Consider the following 20,445-nt stretch of genomic DNA (forward strand, 5'->3'; position numbering starts at 1 on the left):
CGAGCCAACTTTCACCTCTACTAAGTGGGATCAACAGAAAAAAACATTTGTTTCAATTACTGACTGAATGTAGGGTACAATACACATTTGCTAAAGCTAACCTGAAAAAAGAACACATGCACAACTTACACACCACAACCTGGCAGCAGGGCACTCCTTAATTAATTTACATGTGTCTGCTGAGCTAAAAAAAAGAGCATAAATAATATAAAAACCAAATGCCATGCAAAGTGTAAAGGTGCCAGGCCGTGCCCTGACAGAACACACCAGGAAGTGGAGCAACCAACAGACAACAGTCGCTCGTTTGCTGAAGAGTTCACGCGCGTGGAAAAATGCTGAGTTTGAAAAATGTTTAGAAACTTTTACCATTCAGTCAGGCAGTGGAAGTCAGCGTAGAAAGTTAAAATTGGACTGTTCGATTGTTGCGAGCTTCGAGATTTTGTTGGCTGAGTTCACTACATACACACACACACATTGAATTCGGAGGCTATAAAAAATCACTATGGGTAATAAAGTTGCCACATTCACAGAACAACAGTTGGATGACTACCAGGTGCAACTTTCTGAAATTGATAATAAATATTAGAAAGAGAAACTGTATATTTAACTTCTATTTTTTAATATCTGCTTGCCCACTGGAATGCGAAGGACTGCACATTTTTTACGCGGAAGGAAATTTTGCGGTGAGTTTGCTTGGTTTTGAAGAAAAAGTTAGTGGAAAGGTCTTTGCCGATACATCTGAGGTTAGCTTATCACTTTTATTTAAAGTTTGTACTTACCTCAAAAGGTGACCGAGAAAGTGGAGTTAGTGGAAGATGTAATACTATTCGCGAGTGGCGCAGATTCAGTCAATTCCACCCACAGTCGATTATGGAAACCTGCGACGAGTTCTTTTTCAACCAAGCTGTTGAGAAGTTGAGATTCTACTTTATATAGTGTAATAATTTTTATAGTGAATTATTTGAGTGAGATCATTTCATGAGGTACCAACTCAAGTAATTATCCAGATCTGCGGTCACAAATGTAAAAAAAAGTAATTATCAGGCGATAAGGGCAGCAGATTCAAAAATGAAACTTTGAAAAGTGATCAATATAGGAGCAAGCCCAGGGTCATCTGCAACTAGGGACGAAGAAAACCATTTTTAAATTGCTCAGTTAATAGGTCTGGCTAGTCTAATATACTAATGAGCCTCGCATAGACCAGTTTCGATCTTTAGCGATACCAGATGGAGTGCCGTTACGTGATCCATGAGGAGTACTCTTCTTTGAGATTGCTAGCGCTTGACCCGAACTTCAATAGGTACTGTGTACACACTAAAAATACGTCTTCCAGTGTCTCAAATATTAAGCGTTCTAGATGCTTTAATCATTGCTTTTCCAAGCGCATAAGCGATGCTTCATTGTTTCCCCCGTATCTTGCTCCTACCATTTCTGCAGTCTTCTCGATCTTTCAGTGCCATTCTGCATTTTTGGCCGAAATGCAAAACGAGGTTATTGCCTTGATTGCTGTTTGGCTGCACACGCAGATGTTAACTCAAGTATTTGCTCTAACGTAGTGAAAAGGAGTCTTCTTCATTGACGTAGACACCACTTTGCAGTTATAGCCGAGTTAAAACAGCGCGCCAGTCGTTTCTTCTTTTTGCAATTTTGCGCCAATTCAAGATACCAAGTGCAACCAGGTCCATCTCCAACTAAACTCTCAGCTCCGTTCACCTTCCTTGGTGTATGTATGTCAATCCTCTTTACACGGGTCTCTTCCAAGATTTGCTGCATGGTGAATATCTGGTCAGTTGTTGATTTTCCAGACCTACAGCCACACTGATAACATTCACTCAGTTTGTTTATTTGGTGATTTTAATCTTTCAGACAGTATGCTCGACAGAACCTTAAACGAGATGTTGAGGATCATTTGAATTCCAATCGTTCGGCATGCTGTCGTCCGAACATTTTCTGCAAAGAAGCTGATGCATGCTCCTTATCAGTTCTTTGCCACCGTGTTCGAATAACTCGACCGACAATACATTGGCCCGCCGCTTTGTTGTTCTTCAGACTGGTAATTGCAATTCGCACTTCATCATGGTCAACCATTAGAATGTTCGCTCCATCGTCATCAATTGGGGAATCGGGTTCACCATCTCCTGGTTATACTTTAACTGCCATTCAGAAGGCTGGAAAAGTATTCCTCCATAATTTTAGGATGCTCTTGGCAGCTAAATCATCTGTAAGACTAGTAGTATTGACAACTTACGGAAACGCGGAAAGAAATACTTTCTTGATACCTAAACGGAATAATTTCCGAAATGGGTCAATAATTAGGCCTTAAAATCGTTGATAAGGTCAGAGTATTACACAAATAGCCGCTTAAAGTCTTAAACTGAGTATTTCGAAGTGGCTTCACTAAAAGTTTTTCGTCGAACGGAATGTCTTCATGATGACAGAATTTAAATCCGGTACCGGTTGGTGGAGATTACTATTCGTCTATCAGTTTTGAAAGAAAAACGGGAACAGGGTTGCCCGGTGCGCCACTGCCAGCATGCAAAAATGAACTCAACAAATTCAGCCAAGAGTTTCAAGAATAGTGCCTTCTTAGACCTTGTTCTAATTATCACAAAACCTTCAAAGAAAACTTCTAGATTCAGGCTCAATTCTTCTTTATGATTCAGCTCCATAAACTGTCAGCTTTAAATTTAAAGAGATCACTTCTAAAAGGTTGTGGCAACTTGCAGCCTTGGCCGCTTACTTGCAACTCCTTCTATTACTCGATAAGGATAATTTCACACTGACCTCAGCCATTGACAGCGAACTGCGCTCATAATTTTCACATTCGCCATTGTTGTCGTTGCGTTTCATTGTGTGCCTTGCAACATTTCGAACAACTCCTTTGTTGTGCACATTCTCCTTGTGCGCTTTGTTGTTCGTGCGTTTTTATGCGCAACATTTTGCATGCATTTACGTTTCCGTGCCAGAAGTATCGCTTACATTCCCGAACATGCCATCATTATGGTCTTTAGCCGTGGCATGCTTATCGATTGCGTAGGCGAGGGCAACGGCGCAACAACACATTAAAGACGGCAACTTGAAAACTATTCGCCTGAAACGCAGAGCTGTGGACTAACGGAATGTTGCCAAAATCGGAATGTTTATTGGGGTGTATGAATATCCGCCAACTAATCCGTACATACGCTTTCTTTTCTTTTTTTTTTTTTTTTGATTTTTTGCGCCTGCCTTTTGTCATAGCGTTCACAAGCGTTTTCGTGAGCTGCGTCCGGATTTGGTGCCGCGCCAAATGACGGAGGGCCAGGCGTCCAGTGTCAAGGTGCCGTGCGAGTGCATTGAGAAGATGCCCGAACTGCGCGAGAACCCCTTCCGGCGGCGCATCTGTGAGGCCTTCTCGCGCGACGGCCAAGGCAATTTATCCTTCGAAGATTTCCTGGACGCATTGTCCGTGTTCAGCGAGCAGGCGCCAAGGGACATTAAAGTTTTTTATGCCTTCAAAATTTACGGTGAGTGTACGTGAAATTGCGCGCGCCTTTTGTGCGCTGCTGTCGTAGTTGTTGTTGTTGTTGCATTGTTGTTTATTGTTTATTGTTTACGTTTGTGGCTTTGTCGCGCTAATGGTTAATGCCTTTGTGCTTGCTTGCGAGCGTATGTGTGTGTGTGTGTGGCAGCGAATTCTGGACAACAAAAGAAGAGGTTTGCTGTTGTTGTTGTTGCCATTTCGGCGTATTTGGCTTAACCGCCATATTTGTGTTCGACCGTGCTTGCGGCCATTGTCTATCGCTTACACAGACATGCTTGCGCTTTTTTAAGCACATCTATATGCATGTATGTGTGTGTGTGACAGCTTTTGAGTCGCGCTGTTTATTGTCATTTGCATTTTTTGTCTAAAATTTGGTCACCACTACATGCTAACCCCACACGCTGTGCAGTCAAGTGGGCGCGACGCGTCAGATTTTGGCAGTCCGCCTCACACACACACACACACACACACACGCGCTTTATGGTTTTTCCGAGAATGTGTGTTTTTGACATTTGAATGCGCTTTGTTTCAAAGTCACAATTCACCGTTATTTTTTCTTTATTTTTGTGTTGCCGCTTTAGTTGCGTCTTTCGTGCGGCAACTTTATCACAATCACGACCAGCACTAATATTTACCGCTCTAATTTCTTTTTGCCTGTGTGTGATGCTTTGTAATAAACAGAAACACACACTCATGATTGCAATTGTGGATTTGTTTAGAACATGTGTAGGAAAGCACACACACTCACATATATACATATGTATGCTGGTATAAGCAATTTCCCTTTTGTCTGAGTTCAAGGATATTCTGCATATGCTTCAACTAAGAACACCTTGCGACACAGTTTTCCACCAACAACATAGAATTTAGCTTTCTAGCAAATATATGTTCAAGAACTTCAAGTTGTTTCTTTGTATATATATATATAGTAGAGCACCGCGTTCGCCATGGCGTATGATGAACAAATAAGTGTTCGAAAATTATAGAGTTTATGTAACCGGATTCAGATTAGAACCCAAAATCATGTATAATTTTTATTGTCTATTAAAAAAAAAAATTTCTAAGAAAGCTTCTTCTATCTCAAATCTGTCACAAGTATATATAAAAAATAAAGCCAATCTTATTCCTTGCCCTTTTGTTTCTCCCGATTGTTTTCTTTTTTCTTTCAACATAGGTTTGGTGAGTTATATGGATTAGCCCTAACAGGCCACGCAACTTTTATCACAGTAAAATGTACCATTAGACACACCATTAGATCAAATTTATTGCCTTCAAAATAAGCTTTTGAGTCAATAAAACCACATTAATGCTTACCGCGACTTCCCATATATAGTACTTATTATAAGCCTCAGCTGGAATGGACTTCAGCGAATGAACTAGAGTTTAGCATTGACACAATTTATACCTAAAACATTGAATAAAACGTGTTGAGTCGATTCATTAAAAAAGGGTGAGATCCTCTGCTATACCTATAAAATTCCTCAAAATACTTCTGTAACGTTTTCAACAATTCGATATGCGTTGGTAAATATCTTTCCATAGAAAAATCGCCAGATAAATTTTTCGTGTCGTGAACAAATAACTGCCAAATATGCACTGTTTGACAAGGTGCAAAAAAATCTGTTAAAGGATCAGTTTGAGTCAAATTTGACCTAGATTGTAGACATGTATACGTCGCACCCGAAAATTATAAATAAAACGCAAAACATTTAATTATTCATCAAAGTAGTCTCCACCAGATGTAATACACTTATGCCAATTGGTGAATATGGTGATTGATCGATGGTATTCATTGCGTTTTGGGCTTTAAATTCGGTCACAATTGTAGTTCGATGAGATGATGCATTATCATCATGTAAAATCCATGAATTGTTCTTCCGGAATTGCAGGCGTGTTGCAAATATTTTCTTACGCAATTTCCTCAATACGGCAACAATGAGCTTCACCTTGATTTTTGACCGGCTTTGGCGTGTTTTTTCTCCCACCATTCCGATGATTGTTGCCTTGTTTCCATGCCAAACTCACCTCGTTTGAAGAAAATTCACCATTATCGGGACGGATCGAGCAATACATTGTGTTTCACACCCAAAATATCCATCAAAATCATTTGAACGGACTCGCGAGAGATTTCGAGTTGTCTTGCATTTCATTAATTTACAAAAAAAAATCATATCAGTTGAAATTTGTTGAACAGTGTTGCATGACATGGAGCTGTGCCCATAACATTTGTGCTCTTGCATATATTCAGTTACGAGCATTCAGTTGGTCATTCTGAGGACTATAAAAGAAAATAATATCTTTTGTAACAAGTGCACTCGCTTCTTTTTCAGTGTCCTTTTCTGCTTTACGTGTATATTCCGAAGCAAGTGTTGTTGTAGTGAGTTGAATTGGAATGAAAAATATACTAGTTGCGTTGCAAATTCATAAGACAATCTGTGTCGCTAGAATAAATATTTCATTGCAAAACAAAGTGCAAGTGAATTCGAAAACAAAAGTTATGCGAACGCACACAGTTGCATTCCGGAGCGTGTGGCAACATATTTGTGCCGTGCAACCAAGTTGTGTTTTGCATATTTCAGAGATTTTAAAGATTAAATAGTTACTTAGTTTTAGCAGAGATTTCTGCTAGTCTTTTGCTTTTAAATATTGTTTGCAGATTTTTTGTTACAAATTTAAAATGAACTATTTGAGGTTAGCATGTTTTGGGAGTGTTCGAGAAAAAGCGCAACAAAATGTACAGTTTGTAAATATTGGAACAAAAAGAAATGTATTTGAGCTCTTTAAAAAGATTAAATACCGAAATTAGTCGCAGTTTCTTTATTGATATGATTGCGGGAAATATAAGTGGTTATTGTTGTAGAGGCAGTGAACATTTCTAAACTAATTTCGAGGCATGGTGCCGAATTGACAGTCCCACGCCTTTTAAAAATCTGAGTCCGTTCCGGTTGCTTAGACCTGACTGTCGTGGGTACGGTTGGTAGGTAGGTAGAAGTGCTGCCATCATGGGCTTAATGGCAGGAAGAGCCATTTTGATGCACCGTCGTAGGACCCTATGACCCTGCTATTCCATTTCTTCATTGCGTTCAAACGAATTGGTGTTCAAAATGCTACTATTTATAGCCCTTAAGCATCTTGTGGACAACCATTCAATATTTGGTGCTTGATGGGTTCCAAGTATTTTATGTCGGCTCGGTGATAGAACTGTTGTTGGCCATATTTAGCGGGCCCGTTGTAGAAGCTGTAGGTCTGTATATACCAGCTTGAACACCAACAACAACGTCAGCCTTCAAATCCATTATCTTCGCTCGACGAACACAGACCAAATTCTACAAGTCGCTCATTATTCCCGTCCTGCAGATAACAATATTTGCTGAGTCGACGTTGCGAGTTCTGCGAAAGATTTATGGTCCTTTGCGCTTTGGCAACTTCGAATGCCGCAGTCGATGGGAGCATGAGCTTCATGACGACATTGACATAGCTCAGCGACTTAAGAAACAGCGTAGCCGGCAAGGTCGTGTGGTCCGAATGGATGAAAACACTCCAGCTCTAAAAGTATTTCCCGCCGGAAGAGGCAGAGTAAGAGGAAGACCTCCACCTCCAGTAGTTTACCAGTACTTTTTCTGAGTGTGCCTTTTAAATAATATTCAGAAAAATGCCTGCATCCTGGACTAAATTCCACCGCTCGCTCTCCAAAAACAAATATGCCCCTTTTAAAGTGGAATAACCAACATAAAGATGAATGTGATATATAAAAAAATTTCGATTTTACGTTAAATTAACTTTCGATGAGCGGCTTCTTTACTAATAGTTTCCAAAATGTTAAAGTTCCGAAAACCGACAACTATTGAAACCATAAAAATCACAATTTGAATTTATATTTAAAATATTAACACCCCCAAATCACTCAAAATTTTTTTAAACTTCCCATTCCATCCATTTTTAGCTCAACTCTACTTTAGTTAGCCCCATTCTTCTCTCTCAACTCCTTCGCCATCGAAATTTCATTGAAGCATTTAGCAGATCGGAAGCAACAAATTATTTATGCAGCTTGCTAAAAGCAATCAGTTTGGGATTTGTTTTGTTGTTTTGTTTTGTTTTAATCTGCTTATGCACTGATGGTATCTATGTATAAGTGAAATTGGAATTTTCAATTTCCTCTTGTAATCACACCGTAAATAAATGCCGACAGAATCTATGCATTTTTAATATTAAACGCCTAAAACAATATGCAGCAAAGCACAGTCAAACATTTTTACGGACTTATCGAACAAAAGCCACAATTAAATGGAAATCAAAGTCGACAACTCACACATCGATAATGCCGGCAGACTCTAGCATAATGGCTTAAGCTGAAGGGAAGTTAAAAGCTCGAATGCATATTTCCCTATGTATATTTGTTGGTTTGAATGTTCATTATGTAGTAATAATAAATTTTATTATTTTGGTGTCTGCGTGTCTACGTTTGTGTGCAGGTGTTTGAAGAATATATTCACTCTCATATTTGCGTAGATTTTGAGAGTCTTGTAAGTACAATTTGTACTTAAATCTTTTCTGAGCTTCGATCGGCAAAATCAGTAATTCTTTTGTCAACGCCAAGTTGAGTTCCTTGTTGTAATTTATTGCCTATTATCTCAAATATAGATGGGAATTAGTGACAGAGGCTACCGGTGATAAATTCCTTGTACCCAAGTTGGATTCCTTTATAGGTTTTTCATAAGAAGTGTATATTTTCCTATTTAGTTCAGTCTTCCTTTGGTAATAAAAAAAAAATTATATTTTAGACTTATTAGTGTATATTTTCCTATTTAGTTTAGTCTTCCTTTGGTAATAAAAAAAAAATTATATTTTAGACTTAGCTCAATAAACATAGTAAGTTGTGTTAAATATGTTACAATATAGACATTGAAAAGGCGTGCGTTCATAACTGCTGTGTTATAGAAATTATATGTGATGAAAAATATATACAGATTATCGCAGTTCAGAAACCGGAAAGTTCACTTTAATCGAGCCCTGCACCAAATAAGCATGGCAAGTTGATACCCTCGAGCCAGAAATGCATCATTATCACTAGAAAACAATACACATATTAAAATCACATAAATATCTACTTTAGATTTTCGATTTTAAGTACATTTAACATATAATTGCACTTTATTTAGACTAGTCTGAAAGTAGTAACATCAGCACCAGTTCGAAAATGCACATGTCAACATTTAGAGTTACCAAAGAATTTTACATTTTTTCTTTTAGGTACATTTAACAAACAATCTCATTTTATACCGACTAGTCGGAAACTAGTGACATCAGGACCATTCAAAAAATGCATATGTAAGGATTTAGAATTACCAAACAAGTAATTAAAATAATTTTTTCAAATGTTCCAAGCAAAGAGATTGCCGCTTGCAGACTTGAAGAACATGAAAACTTCCAAGTGTCTTTGTAATTTATTGCGAAAATTATTCGATTTCCTCAATGTGATGTCGTGCATTTCGAAAGTGTCTGTGTTGATTTTAGTTCACATATAACAGACATACATACATATAAGCCTCTGTGTCTATTATATGCACATAAACCCATTTGTTTGTATTTTCCATAAGTTATTAGTGTCTTATAAAATATGCATATTAAGCGGTAATGCAATTAAATAAAATTGAATAAACTTCCCTAAGACATACCCAAACGACGAATGCATGCAACGATATGCGCCTAGATGAAGAATACACTTCAACAGTGCAGTGTTGGTGCGAGAGCTGAGTGCATGCGCCGAGCAATAAAATTTCATTGCTGCAGGTAATCACTACAAATTGTAATGCATTATAGGGCCAGAAATGAAGAAAATTTTAATGAAAACGACGTTGCAGCTTCAATGTGCCACTTTCCGCCTGTGCCGCACGGCACTCGTGCAGCAAAGCAAATTGCTTTGACTACCAAAACCCCACAGGTCGATGAGGCGCTATGAGACCTACATACCTAAACGCAACACACACAAACACACGCATGCTATCACCATCATCTTGTGCTATCACACGCCAAATGGCATACACACACACTCATTCATGCTTTGTACTGTAAATTAGACACATGTATGTATGTCTGTATGGATGTGTGTATGTACGTGTCTGTGTCGTTGCTTGTTGTTACACATTGGCATTTGCATGCACGTCCTGCTCGGCTGTTAAGCCCCTCACTACTTAACTGCACTCCTAAGCAAACACACACCCATGTCCAAACATATGTATATCTAGGCTTACAGACATACATAAGTAGGTGCATGTATAGCTCCACATTTAACTGAGCACAATTTAACCTGTTTGTTCGTTCAATTCCACTCTCTACTGTCGTCAACAGATTTTGATCAGGATGGCTTCATTGGTCACGGCGACCTCATGTCTTGCCTCACCACCATGACGAGGAACGAGCTGAGTCCGGAGGAGCATCAACAGATTGCCGATAAGGTAATGGAGGAGGCGGACGTGGACGGTGATGGGAAATTGTCATTTCTAGAATTCGAGCATGTCATACTGCGTGCCCCGGACTTTCTCTCCACCTTTCGCATACGCATCTAATGTACCATGCCATACTAATATGCAGATATGACTCTGATAGGCTTTTTTTTTGTTTTTCTACAAATACAAATAAACAAAATCACATAAATGTGTATATAATTTGCATACGTGTTGTTTGTATTGCAATTTTCAGCATGCTGAGCATTTATATATACATATGTATGTATGTAGAAAAAGATAAAACTTTATGTGTCGATGCTCTCAATTGAATTTGAGCACAATATGTGGAATTTCGGATTGAATGATTGACTTCGATTGGAAATGCAATTGCTTAGGTGATATTTATGAGGGATTTCAATATGCAGATAAGAACAAGAGCGTAAAACACATGCATATGCTCATTTAATTTATTATGAAAATGTGTTTATTTACACATGAATCAATACTTCGGAGACGGCTTGACGCCGGTAGAAGATTTAATTTAACTGAAGTTGTTTTTGGAATGAGCGCAATAGTCTTGAGAAGCAACCCTCAGCAGCTATTGTATGAATTTAAATATTATTAAAGTAAATAATAAATAAATAATTAATAATTTAAATATTAACAAACACGATTCATAAATAAAGGAACGGAACATTCGACTCACTTAAGAAACTGATGATAATGACTCTACATTAATCGCACCAGTGCCTCTGAAATTAAAACATATTAGAATTTTAGAAAAGCCCCATATTAAAGGCTGCAAACCCAGATCGATCCCCATAAATAATGCTCAGATATAAAACAATAACCTTCACGACCGACTACGAATAGTTGTTTCCGATTGGACATACTTTTATAAAAGGTTCATTAATTTTATAAAAATTCTTACTGAGGCACTTGAGGAATTCTGATTCATGTGCTCAACAAATCTGAGATGTTTTCAAGAAGATACACTGTTATGAGTAAAACACACTTTGAAAGTAAGATAATTCAAATATTGGCCGATATATGCAGCTTAAAGTACCCGGAAGTTCAAAAATCGGTATATGTTCGGTATATGGGAGCTCAGGGATGTATTGACTCGATTTTTGATATACATAGTTGCCATTGTCAGGAAAGTATTCTCTCCAAATATCAATTATATTCGATTTCGTCCATGACATATGAAAATGAGAAGAATGCCGCCTTCGAGATTTAAAATAAATAATAGAGCCCCCTCATATCATCTCGGAGGTAATATTTAATATCTCTGGTGTAATTAGTTATCGATTTATGGCGCTTTTAGTTGTTGTTGTTTTGTTTTAGCGGACACCTGGACCCATTTGGATGGTAAGGATTTGCTATGTTGTCGTCAACTTCATCAAACGGGGGCCCAAGGAACGTGCTGTTTTGACGGGCTTGGACCAAAGAGAGAGGGGTGTCAGATGAGTGACGTTGGGGGCATGCAAAGAGGTGGCCAGTGTCATACGGAGACATATTGCACGCAGGACATATATTGGATATGCTGCGGTCTATTCTGGTTAAGTAGGAGTTTAACCTGCTACAGTATCCAGAACGAAGCTGCGCAAGGGTCACTCTCGCTTTTCGCGACAACTTGAGCTCTTTGCCTGCGGTGTGTGGTGGTTTGACTCCGACTACGCCATTCACTGGAAGGGAGTCAGTGAAGGTGTTGATGAAATCTGGTCGGCGTACTGTCTAATGTTGTCAACGTAGTTGAGGAATGAGCTCAAGGCGGATCCGCTCGAAGCAGGTGACCATAGGGGTGATTTCTGCGAAAGCAGATAGGAGACATCGAGAGGCATCCAGTCGTAGTCCGGAGTTAAGTATCCTTGCAAGTCTGAAGCTTCCTCGTCTGCGTTCCACTGCAAAGGTTATCTTCCGTCTTGATCCATTTTCAAACTGTGCTAGGTAAATTTAATTTTTGCACTTTAAGTGGCTTAGAAGATATGAACAGAACTTTTTAGAGGGCGTGACTACGCTCACTTTTCAACGTTTTTGCTCACAGGTAACTTTTGCTATAGCGATCCGCTGTACCAAATAAGGGTTTGATGTCTTAATTTAGTGCATAGTTATGGCACTCTATGATATTTATTTTTACTAAGGAAAGCGCATCCCAAGTTTCATCAAGATATCTGAATTTTTACTCAAGTTGCAACTTACACGAACGGACAATCACCCGGATAGGTGAACAAAACTATTATACTCTGCAGCAACGTGTTGCAAGCGTCTAAAAATATTCCTCACCGCAAAACATCTTTCTTCATGGGTCCTTTTGAAGATCGGCTGCTGAAAAAAGGTATTCCTTTTCATATTTTTTATTCAAATGCTGTTTATACTACTCGTCAAATCTGAGCTAAAACTTTGCGATTGATGTTCTTACAGGTCGGTGGGTATTTGAGATGTCCCAATTACCAATTTGAGTTCATAAATTCTCCATCACGTATAGCTATTTTTGTGATTTTAATAAATGGCGATGGTGTGACCCCTACAGCTCTTGAGAACAACACAAACAAATCGTAGGAAAGTTTTACTCTCATTTTCAGCTTTAGCAACCCAAAATTAGTTAGAAACATTTTGTAAATATAAATTTTTTGTTATGGGTTTTGATAAAATGCGTCTAAAAAAGTTCAAAAAACAGCTTTTTCTCATTTTAGTTGTTTTATGTTGGTTTTTTCGTGAATGAAATTAATTACATACATAGTATATGGGATTTAGGGAAAGTTAAGTAAATAAGGTAAACTCCGCAATAGAACGTGGATAATATGAATCGATTTTGATCGGAAACACTACTGACACAAGTGTTGTTGTCACACCGATTTTCTCAGCATCGATTCAATCCTAATCCCTAAATCCAATTCCTTAATTTCTAAGTGTTGCAAGCAATAGACCATGTATTATACTCAGTGTGGGATGCTATCACAGTACTCTCTCACGGCAAATATGTGATCATTACTCTTACAACTCTATTATTATGGTTTTAGCGATAATCTTTCAAAGTGCATAATGAACGTGACTCAATCATAGTGGAGACATTAATTCGATTTCTTAATTTAAGCGTGTGCTCATGTGCATACACAATAATAATAATAAAAAGGTTTTAATTATTAATCCATAAGTACGCATTTATTTATTTACAAGTACATATTCTTAATTCTCCTCACACATTACTGTTATACATATGCTATTATTTTTCATTCATTTAATTTAATAATTTGTTTATGATTTTTTGTTTTTGTTCTAATTTAAGCAGCAATGCAATATTTAGTTATTGTATAGAGTTTACATTTATCCGTAGCTATCTTAAATATTAAAGTATACGTATGCATTAAAGCCTATTACAATAGTATCTCCCTCCGATTAGCACATGTAAGTATGTATCTTTAATGCTGTTTTATTTTAACATTCTTTAAGACAACTGAAGCAAAGTGGATGAGCGTGCGCTCGAAAGAATTTTAGATGGCGTGGTATACTAATGATCATAAGCGTGGATATGGGAAGAAGAAAGATGGATATGGGAAGAAGAAATGAAAAACACAAACTAATTAAGAAAATTATAAAAGTCTGAGACAAATTTTACAAAAAAGATAAATCATTAAATTTTGAAAGCAACAAGGAAGGCTTTATACTAAAATAAAAAATAATTACATTATATAATAACCATTTTTATTTTATATAGTAAAAGTATAAACTTTTGGCAACACTATGTAATATTTGTAATATTGAAAAAAGTGAATATTCTGACCTGCAGCCAGAAATTCTGTGATAAGCTACACTTTCTTTCTACGAATAATATTCATTTTATCTTGTCTTCCAATTTTTTCAGTTTAATCAATCAAATATCTCAACATAAAACAAACATAAACCATGATTGGATGATCTCTTAAGTAACACGCACATCCCAACTTTCTTACCCGAACGCACACTCTTGTCCCACTGTACAGCATTTGTTTACACCTAAGTCGAAGCTTTATGTTTATGGGCAAATAGTAGATACATCAATTTAAAATGTTCACAAAGGCAAACATTTGTAAAAATGTGTATTCGTGTGTGAAATAGGTTTATCTGGGCAATAACAACATATTTATTGTTGTTGTTTTTTCTTGCATAATTTTTCCTTACAAAGTGTGTAGTGGCCAGAAAGATTAAATTAAATTAATTTAAAGTATTATTGCACAAAAAGAAGCAGAGTTTGGCTTACATTTTTTGAAATACACACACAAGCAAATAACTGCAATATTTCCAAAGCCGAATGACACCAAAACTGTGACAAAATTATTGAATAAATTACACTATACAATACTCGACCTGCTATTGGAACACAACAATATTTCCAAGAGCTGGATTTCTAATAAAATAAGTTAACCAAATTCGACATTTTCTTTCGAATTTCTAAATATTTTTTCGAATTTCAAAATTTGACTAATGGAGAACATTTTTATTAGTTATAGTTACTAAAAAAATTATACAAATTATTTTTGTTTTCGTTTTTCGAAGTTAGCCAAATTCGAAATATTTTTTCGAAATTTAATTAATGGAAAAAAGTTTATTAGTTATAGTTACCATGGAAAAAAGTATTTTTATGCGTTTTTCGAAGTTGGTCGATTTCGAAATTTTTTCTTTGGAATTCGAAATTTGACTTATAGGGAAAAGTTTATTACGTACAGTTATCAAGGAAAAAGTATTTTCGTTTTTCGGAGCTAGCCAATTTCGAAATATTGTTTTGTTGTTTTTTTTGAAGTTCGAAGTTTGACTTATTGGAAATATTTTATTTATTATAGTTAAAAAAAAAAAATAAGAATATAAGCAGAATCCGCTTATTTAATCCGCAAAGTTAACTGGTTAACAGATTTTCGGACAATTTTATAGAACAGAAACAATCGGACATTCGAAAACATAAAAAATTGGAAAAATTTTCGTTTACAGCATAGTTAATATATGTATGTAAACAAATTCGGATCTTGCTATTACAATTAAAAATTTTATATTTTAAAAATACTGACTGGACTTTGAAACTTTATAACACCTGTCAATGTCCTGACCGAAAAATATTATACAGCCTTCAAATGAGAGGAAAACGTGGATAATGCCCATATTTTTTCTTACTCAGGACTAACTATATATATGTACATAATTAATAATAAATCTTCAATTAACTTCATATCAAAACTATTCAAATTGTGGAGACTAACTTCGAATAACGCACAAAAAATTTGTTTTTATTTTTGAGACTAACTTCGAATAAAGAGAAATTACTTTCTTAGAACTTCACCTGTTGAAAAAATTGTTTCAGTCCAATAGCCACAAAAAAGTCGTTTTGTTATTTGCAGATTCAAATAATTATTTTTTCCAAATTTCTCAAAGAAAATTTCATAAGCTCATATTATGCTGACATTGAATAATATTTCCTTCGTATACTTCGTGCATAGTCGTGTAACTTTGTATATAGAATTATGTTTGTCCCTTTTCAGAAGCTTTTGTTTTGTTTTGTTCCGCTCGGCTTTTTATTGTGATTTTTTATTTATATGTGAATTTAATTAACATTTACTTAGCACCTAATTATGTAATAACTTACTTGGGAACATGTATATAGATATATGTAAATATAGTCACTAAGTTTAAATTTAATTTGATAATTTATAATTACTCGTTCACTGCTCTTCATTTCGTATACATTTGTTCTTTTACATTTTATAGTCTTTAATTGCGTTTTTTAATTCGTTAAGTATATGCTTAAGTAGAGTATGACACTTTTAAACAAAACCCAAATTTTTATATACACTTTAATTTTTAAATATTTTTTGCAACAAATTTTTAGTTTCAATTATCGAAACTGACAGCTGATACAGTGACTCAGAAGTTTACACGGGTGTAGCGTTAAATTGAAAATGGATTTGGTAAAATTGCTTATTTTCCTATCTAACTTTTTAGCTCTGAAAAGTTTTATTTCATTTTAAATCTTTGAATAAGAATTTTAGCAATCAACTTTTGCGTCACTGTATATAAGATACTGGGGTTGTATGTAGCAATGTTTTCAACTATTACAGGAAGTTATTTATTTTAAAGACAAAACATTTTCACAGATAGTAAATAAAAACAAAGGTGTGTGCGAAAAACTATTGACTTTCGAACTTAAAAACGCTTGTCTCTTTAAAATACCAAAAAAAAAAAAATAATCAAAAAATCACTGTTTCAGTTAAGTATTGGTCAATACCTCTGCTACCTCCGTCCTTTCACAATTTCAGTATATTTTCGTTTCTGTGTATATATTTTAATCTAGTACTTACATACAAACAATTTAAGTCATAATACAGTGCATACAAGTTTATTTGTTTTTGAATCTTAATTTTAAAATTGCATTATGCTTGCAGTTCACTTTTTACGTATACTTCGTTCGGTTCTTTGCTAGGCTCTGTGTAAACTTTTCAACAAAAAATATAACTTCACCACAGCCCTTACAGTCACTGTACTCTGCTGCGCGCCCAGTGGCTGCCGAACTGCTGTGCGTTTCAACTTTCTTCTATTCCATCACGTAACCGTCATCCTCAACCGGGTTGTTGTTTTAATATCACCACCCTTGCGCCATACCACCATTGCCATCAACATCCGCTTTGGTCACATGCTAGAACTCATGATTCCCACAACTGGGAAAACCGTAATCCGAAAAGCTTTCAAAGCTCTTCAACAAATTTCAGTAGACCGAATTGTGATGTTCGTAGTTGTTGTGAGCGGCTGCCGCGTGATGCAAATACGATGGAATCGCCGATGTGGCGTTTAGTTCGGAAGCGCGGCGCCGCAAGGCGGCTATACTGTGTCCTCGCCAGACATCTTCTTCGCCGACATTGCCGCCATCTGATGGCGATTGCATGGATTGGTGGCAATGTGGCACCATGTGGGAGCCACCATTATTTGCCGTATGTTCTTGATGTTGTGGCTGGGGTTGTTGTTGCTGCTGCTGTTGTTGTTGTGGTGGTGGCTGTTGATGGTGGTGATTTTGTTGGTGGGCTTGTTGCTGTTGCTGCTGCTGTTGTTGCTGTTGCGGCGTTGGTGGTTGTTGCTGATGATGTGGTGGACCACCCTGTGAAGAAGGAGTTCAAAAGTTAGTGTAGTGAAATTGATAACGTCATGTTGAAAGTGGTGAGTTTAGTTGATGCACAAACCAGTCAAAATACATATGTCCTGTAGACACTTATACAGCAAATATCCTACACTTTCACCATACAAGGACATTTGTGTGATTGCTCAACTTAAACTCACCACATTCACCTCGAGCACAACATTCATCCCCTATTATACACACCATTTGGTCGCCATTCATGTCGTTTGGCCCCGCGTTCGGCTGATTCGACAGTGGCGGTGTGACCGATGAGCACGAATTGATGTTCGGAGGCGTGGTCGTGGTGGGCGAGCCGCTGGCGCCGCAGCTAACGCCACCAACCGTGTGCTGATACATCATCGAATCACCTGAAAAGCGAACAAAAGAGTTAATCGAGAATTCCTTACGCAAACATGGACATTTTCACGCTTGTGCTGCGTCTTCTCGAAATATACAATCAAATAAAAGAATAAATACGTAATTCAAAAGAAAATACTCTAGAGACATAAGAAAATCGTGGACTCGTCTCCAAATTTTCAATTAGCGCTGGAATGCGAAAGCAAACAGCAACCAAACTGTCGCCAAGCTACTAAGCAAACACAAGGGTCTATGGGTATGTGTCACCTAAGTCTACAACAGTTCGGGCAATGTCGGGGGCATTGTTTGCACCCTTCCATTTTTCCATTTTGTCAACAGAGAATTGTTGCTAACTGTAAAGGCAAATAATTGAATTCATCACTGGTGGAAAAAATAATTTTGTTGTAATTCTTTTTCATCGATTTTTGGAGCAAATCAAAATGAGTAAAATCGTGTCTAATCAATTCTCTGGAAACTGGTTTACTTACAAAAGATTTGTCAAATTTGTTAATTTGTGAAAAAACTCAATAGAAGAGTTGTGTTCTGCTGCAGGTACAAGAACAACAGGATGATACTTTGCGACATCGCCGATTTGCATTTATTTATTTTTCTTTGAGATAAGTCTATTAGAAACGATTAAAGTGATGAATGGAAAATTTGTGGCCTTGTGGAGACCAGCACAATGGCAGATTGGAGGCCATGTGCACACACTTCTATTAATTGAATAAATACAAAATTAACAATAAATCCATTTGCAATAACGAGTATGTCATTTGTTTGTTCACTATGAATGAGAAAAGGCATAAATTTCCTGACCGAAATCGGTAAAGTAGCTCAATAGTTATTGCAAAGTATTTTTACGTGCCCCCAACAGCCAGATTTCGAAACCGGAAAGATACAGCCGAATTGTTGTCGAGCCGATGACTTTATTTGGAGAGCTGGTCGCTCAAATAACAAAAACACTTAATCGCTAAAAATTGTTATTTCTATAAAGAAGGGTCTATAAATAAATTATCAGTGTAGAATCGGGGACACGGTCCAGGCCTTGCCTCCACTCTTAAGAAAATATGGTCGACATTCTATCAATTTTAGCTGCGCTTAGTTAAAACATAACAATATGACTTTTAGTAAAGCAAGGACCGTTACACCAAGTACCACCGATAATCTTGGTTGATGGAGGTCTTGTTGTTGTCTAAATCAGCATATTAATGAATTTCTCACCTCCTCAATTTGCCCTCACGCTCCGATAAAAGATGCAGGTGAACCAGTGAAAGTTTCCATTTATGAGTTTTATGAGTAAGAGAACCCCATAGATATCTAAAAATACCGCTTGATAAAAATCACGTTCAGAAGGTGAAGGCATTATCATTGGTGCGACTGCTGCTGTACTCAGTTGCCGCTCAAAAGTTTCCTACAACGAGCTAACACAGTACCTCGACATAAGGAAATGTATTGTAGCTCAAAGCATTATAAAATGTTATAAGGAAATCATACATCTAGTTTCTTGAATAATCACACTATTGGAATGCCGAATATCCATTCGATCCACAGATTCGCTACAGGACTTTGGCGCTTATTCTCTGAGAGAAAACTAACTGGTTAGCCAGGGTATTGCTCTTTTCTTAATTGAAAGAAAAAGCGTAGTGTACAGACTAATGTGGTACCACCGTTAAGTTTGGAAAAAGCGATCTTTGGTCGGTGTCAACCTGAACTCTAAAGGAACTTGAAGACTTTACAAACTCGAAAAAACGATTAATAGTTATTCGATTGTAAAAAGTAGATTAAGAGAAAAGGTTCAGGTATAGGGAGTTCACTTAAACAGCTTAGATCTGTTGTGGCGCCTGAAACGCCTATATAATTGATCAGAGGGTCGTTTGATCGACCGACAAATTTGTGGGAAAAATTAATGTCAGTTTAGCCGAAGGTGAGAAAATCGATATGTTTCAACCTAAAATATGCAAAAGCTGGGCAATGAAGAAGAAAGTACTTGGATATTTCTATCTCACACTTTTCCATGTAAGTTTGACAACTTAAAAAAAAGGTCTACAATATAGCGAAAATGATATTATAGGGTAGTCGAAAAAGCATTTTCGTATATTTTCGTCGTGCTACCAGTGCTACCAATCACATTGCATTATACCATATAGTGCTGGAAAGGTGAGATATTAAGCTTTATTTAACCAAAAACAAATAAACTCGGTGAAGCTGAAATAGGCTACAACTGAAAGTAATGAAAAAATTCGCTATATTTTGAAAATTTAAAAGGGAAGAATGCCACGCAAGCCACCAATAATTTGTGAAGTTCATGGAGACGATGAAAAAGATGCACCTCGCTCTGGTCGACCTAACGTTGAAAAAGTCGTTGAAATTATAGAAAATATTGACCTGGAACATCACACAAGCAGCCATGACATCGCTCTGGAACTTAAGATTCTTTATCAGACGGTTTTGGACCACTTGAAAAAGGCTGGCTACAAAAATAAGCTCGATGTTTGGATACCACATGGATTTTCTATGAAATTTAATCGACCGAATTAATATCTGTGATTATTTGCTGAAACGAAATGAAATCGAATCATTTCCGAAGCGAATGGTAACAGGAGGCGAAAAGTGGATCAAAGATGACAATAATGTACGAAAAAGATTATGATCCAAGCGTTCATTATAAATATAAAAAAAAACTTTACGTTTGATTAGAAATACAAAAAGATTTTTTCGACTAGCTTATATGACCCGAATTGTGCCAGAAGTTTGGTTTCTTTTTTTCCATGATAGATCAGCATCATTATACCACGGTTTTCAAAAAGTGAAGGCTTGTGCGATATTTCTTACAGTATTAACCGAAAATATGACTCGAAACGGGCTTTGGACCTTTAATCTCTCAGGCAAAGTTGTTCAAAATGATTCATAGAGTATTCCCCGCATATGCGATTTTATAAATAAGTGGACCAGCTCTAATGCACTTATAGTTTGGAAAAATTTCGAAG

At 36.8% G+C, this 20,445-nt stretch overlaps 2 protein-coding genes across 3 annotated transcripts in view; one reads left to right on the forward strand and one right to left on the reverse strand.

Annotated features, from left to right (window-relative positions):
• Positions 1 to 393: 393 nt before the first annotated feature.
• LOC108974498 (calcium and integrin-binding family member 2) lies at positions 394 to 10,086 on the forward strand. Its single transcript, XM_018942360.1, has 4 exons — positions 394 to 553; positions 649 to 683; positions 3,238 to 3,503; positions 9,869 to 10,086. Exons 1-4 carry the CDS (start codon positions 503 to 505, stop codon positions 10,084 to 10,086), a joined length of 570 nt encoding a protein of 189 aa, XP_018797905.1. The 5' UTR covers positions 394 to 502.
• A 4,491-nt stretch (positions 10,087 to 14,577) lies between these two features.
• Positions 14,578 to 20,445, reverse strand: part of LOC108974480 (homeobox protein orthopedia) — a 59,187-nt gene continuing 53,319 nt past the window's right edge. For both annotated transcript variants that reach the window (XM_018942339.1, XM_018942338.1), the window contains 2 exons: positions 17,306 to 17,469; positions 14,578 to 17,083 (listed from right to left, as the gene is read on the reverse strand). In XM_018942339.1, the coding sequence (XP_018797884.1) occupies positions 16,697 to 17,083; positions 17,306 to 17,469 (551 nt within the window). In that variant the 3' untranslated portion in view covers positions 14,578 to 16,696. The remainder of the gene's footprint in view (positions 17,084 to 17,305; positions 17,470 to 20,445) is intronic.

This window comes from Bactrocera latifrons, unplaced genomic scaffold (genome assembly GCF_001853355.1).
Source record: "Bactrocera latifrons isolate USDA-ARS-PBARC rearing strain unplaced genomic scaffold, ASM185335v1 scaffold_56, whole genome shotgun sequence".
Classification (NCBI taxonomy): domain Eukaryota; kingdom Metazoa; phylum Arthropoda; class Insecta; order Diptera; family Tephritidae; genus Bactrocera; species Bactrocera latifrons.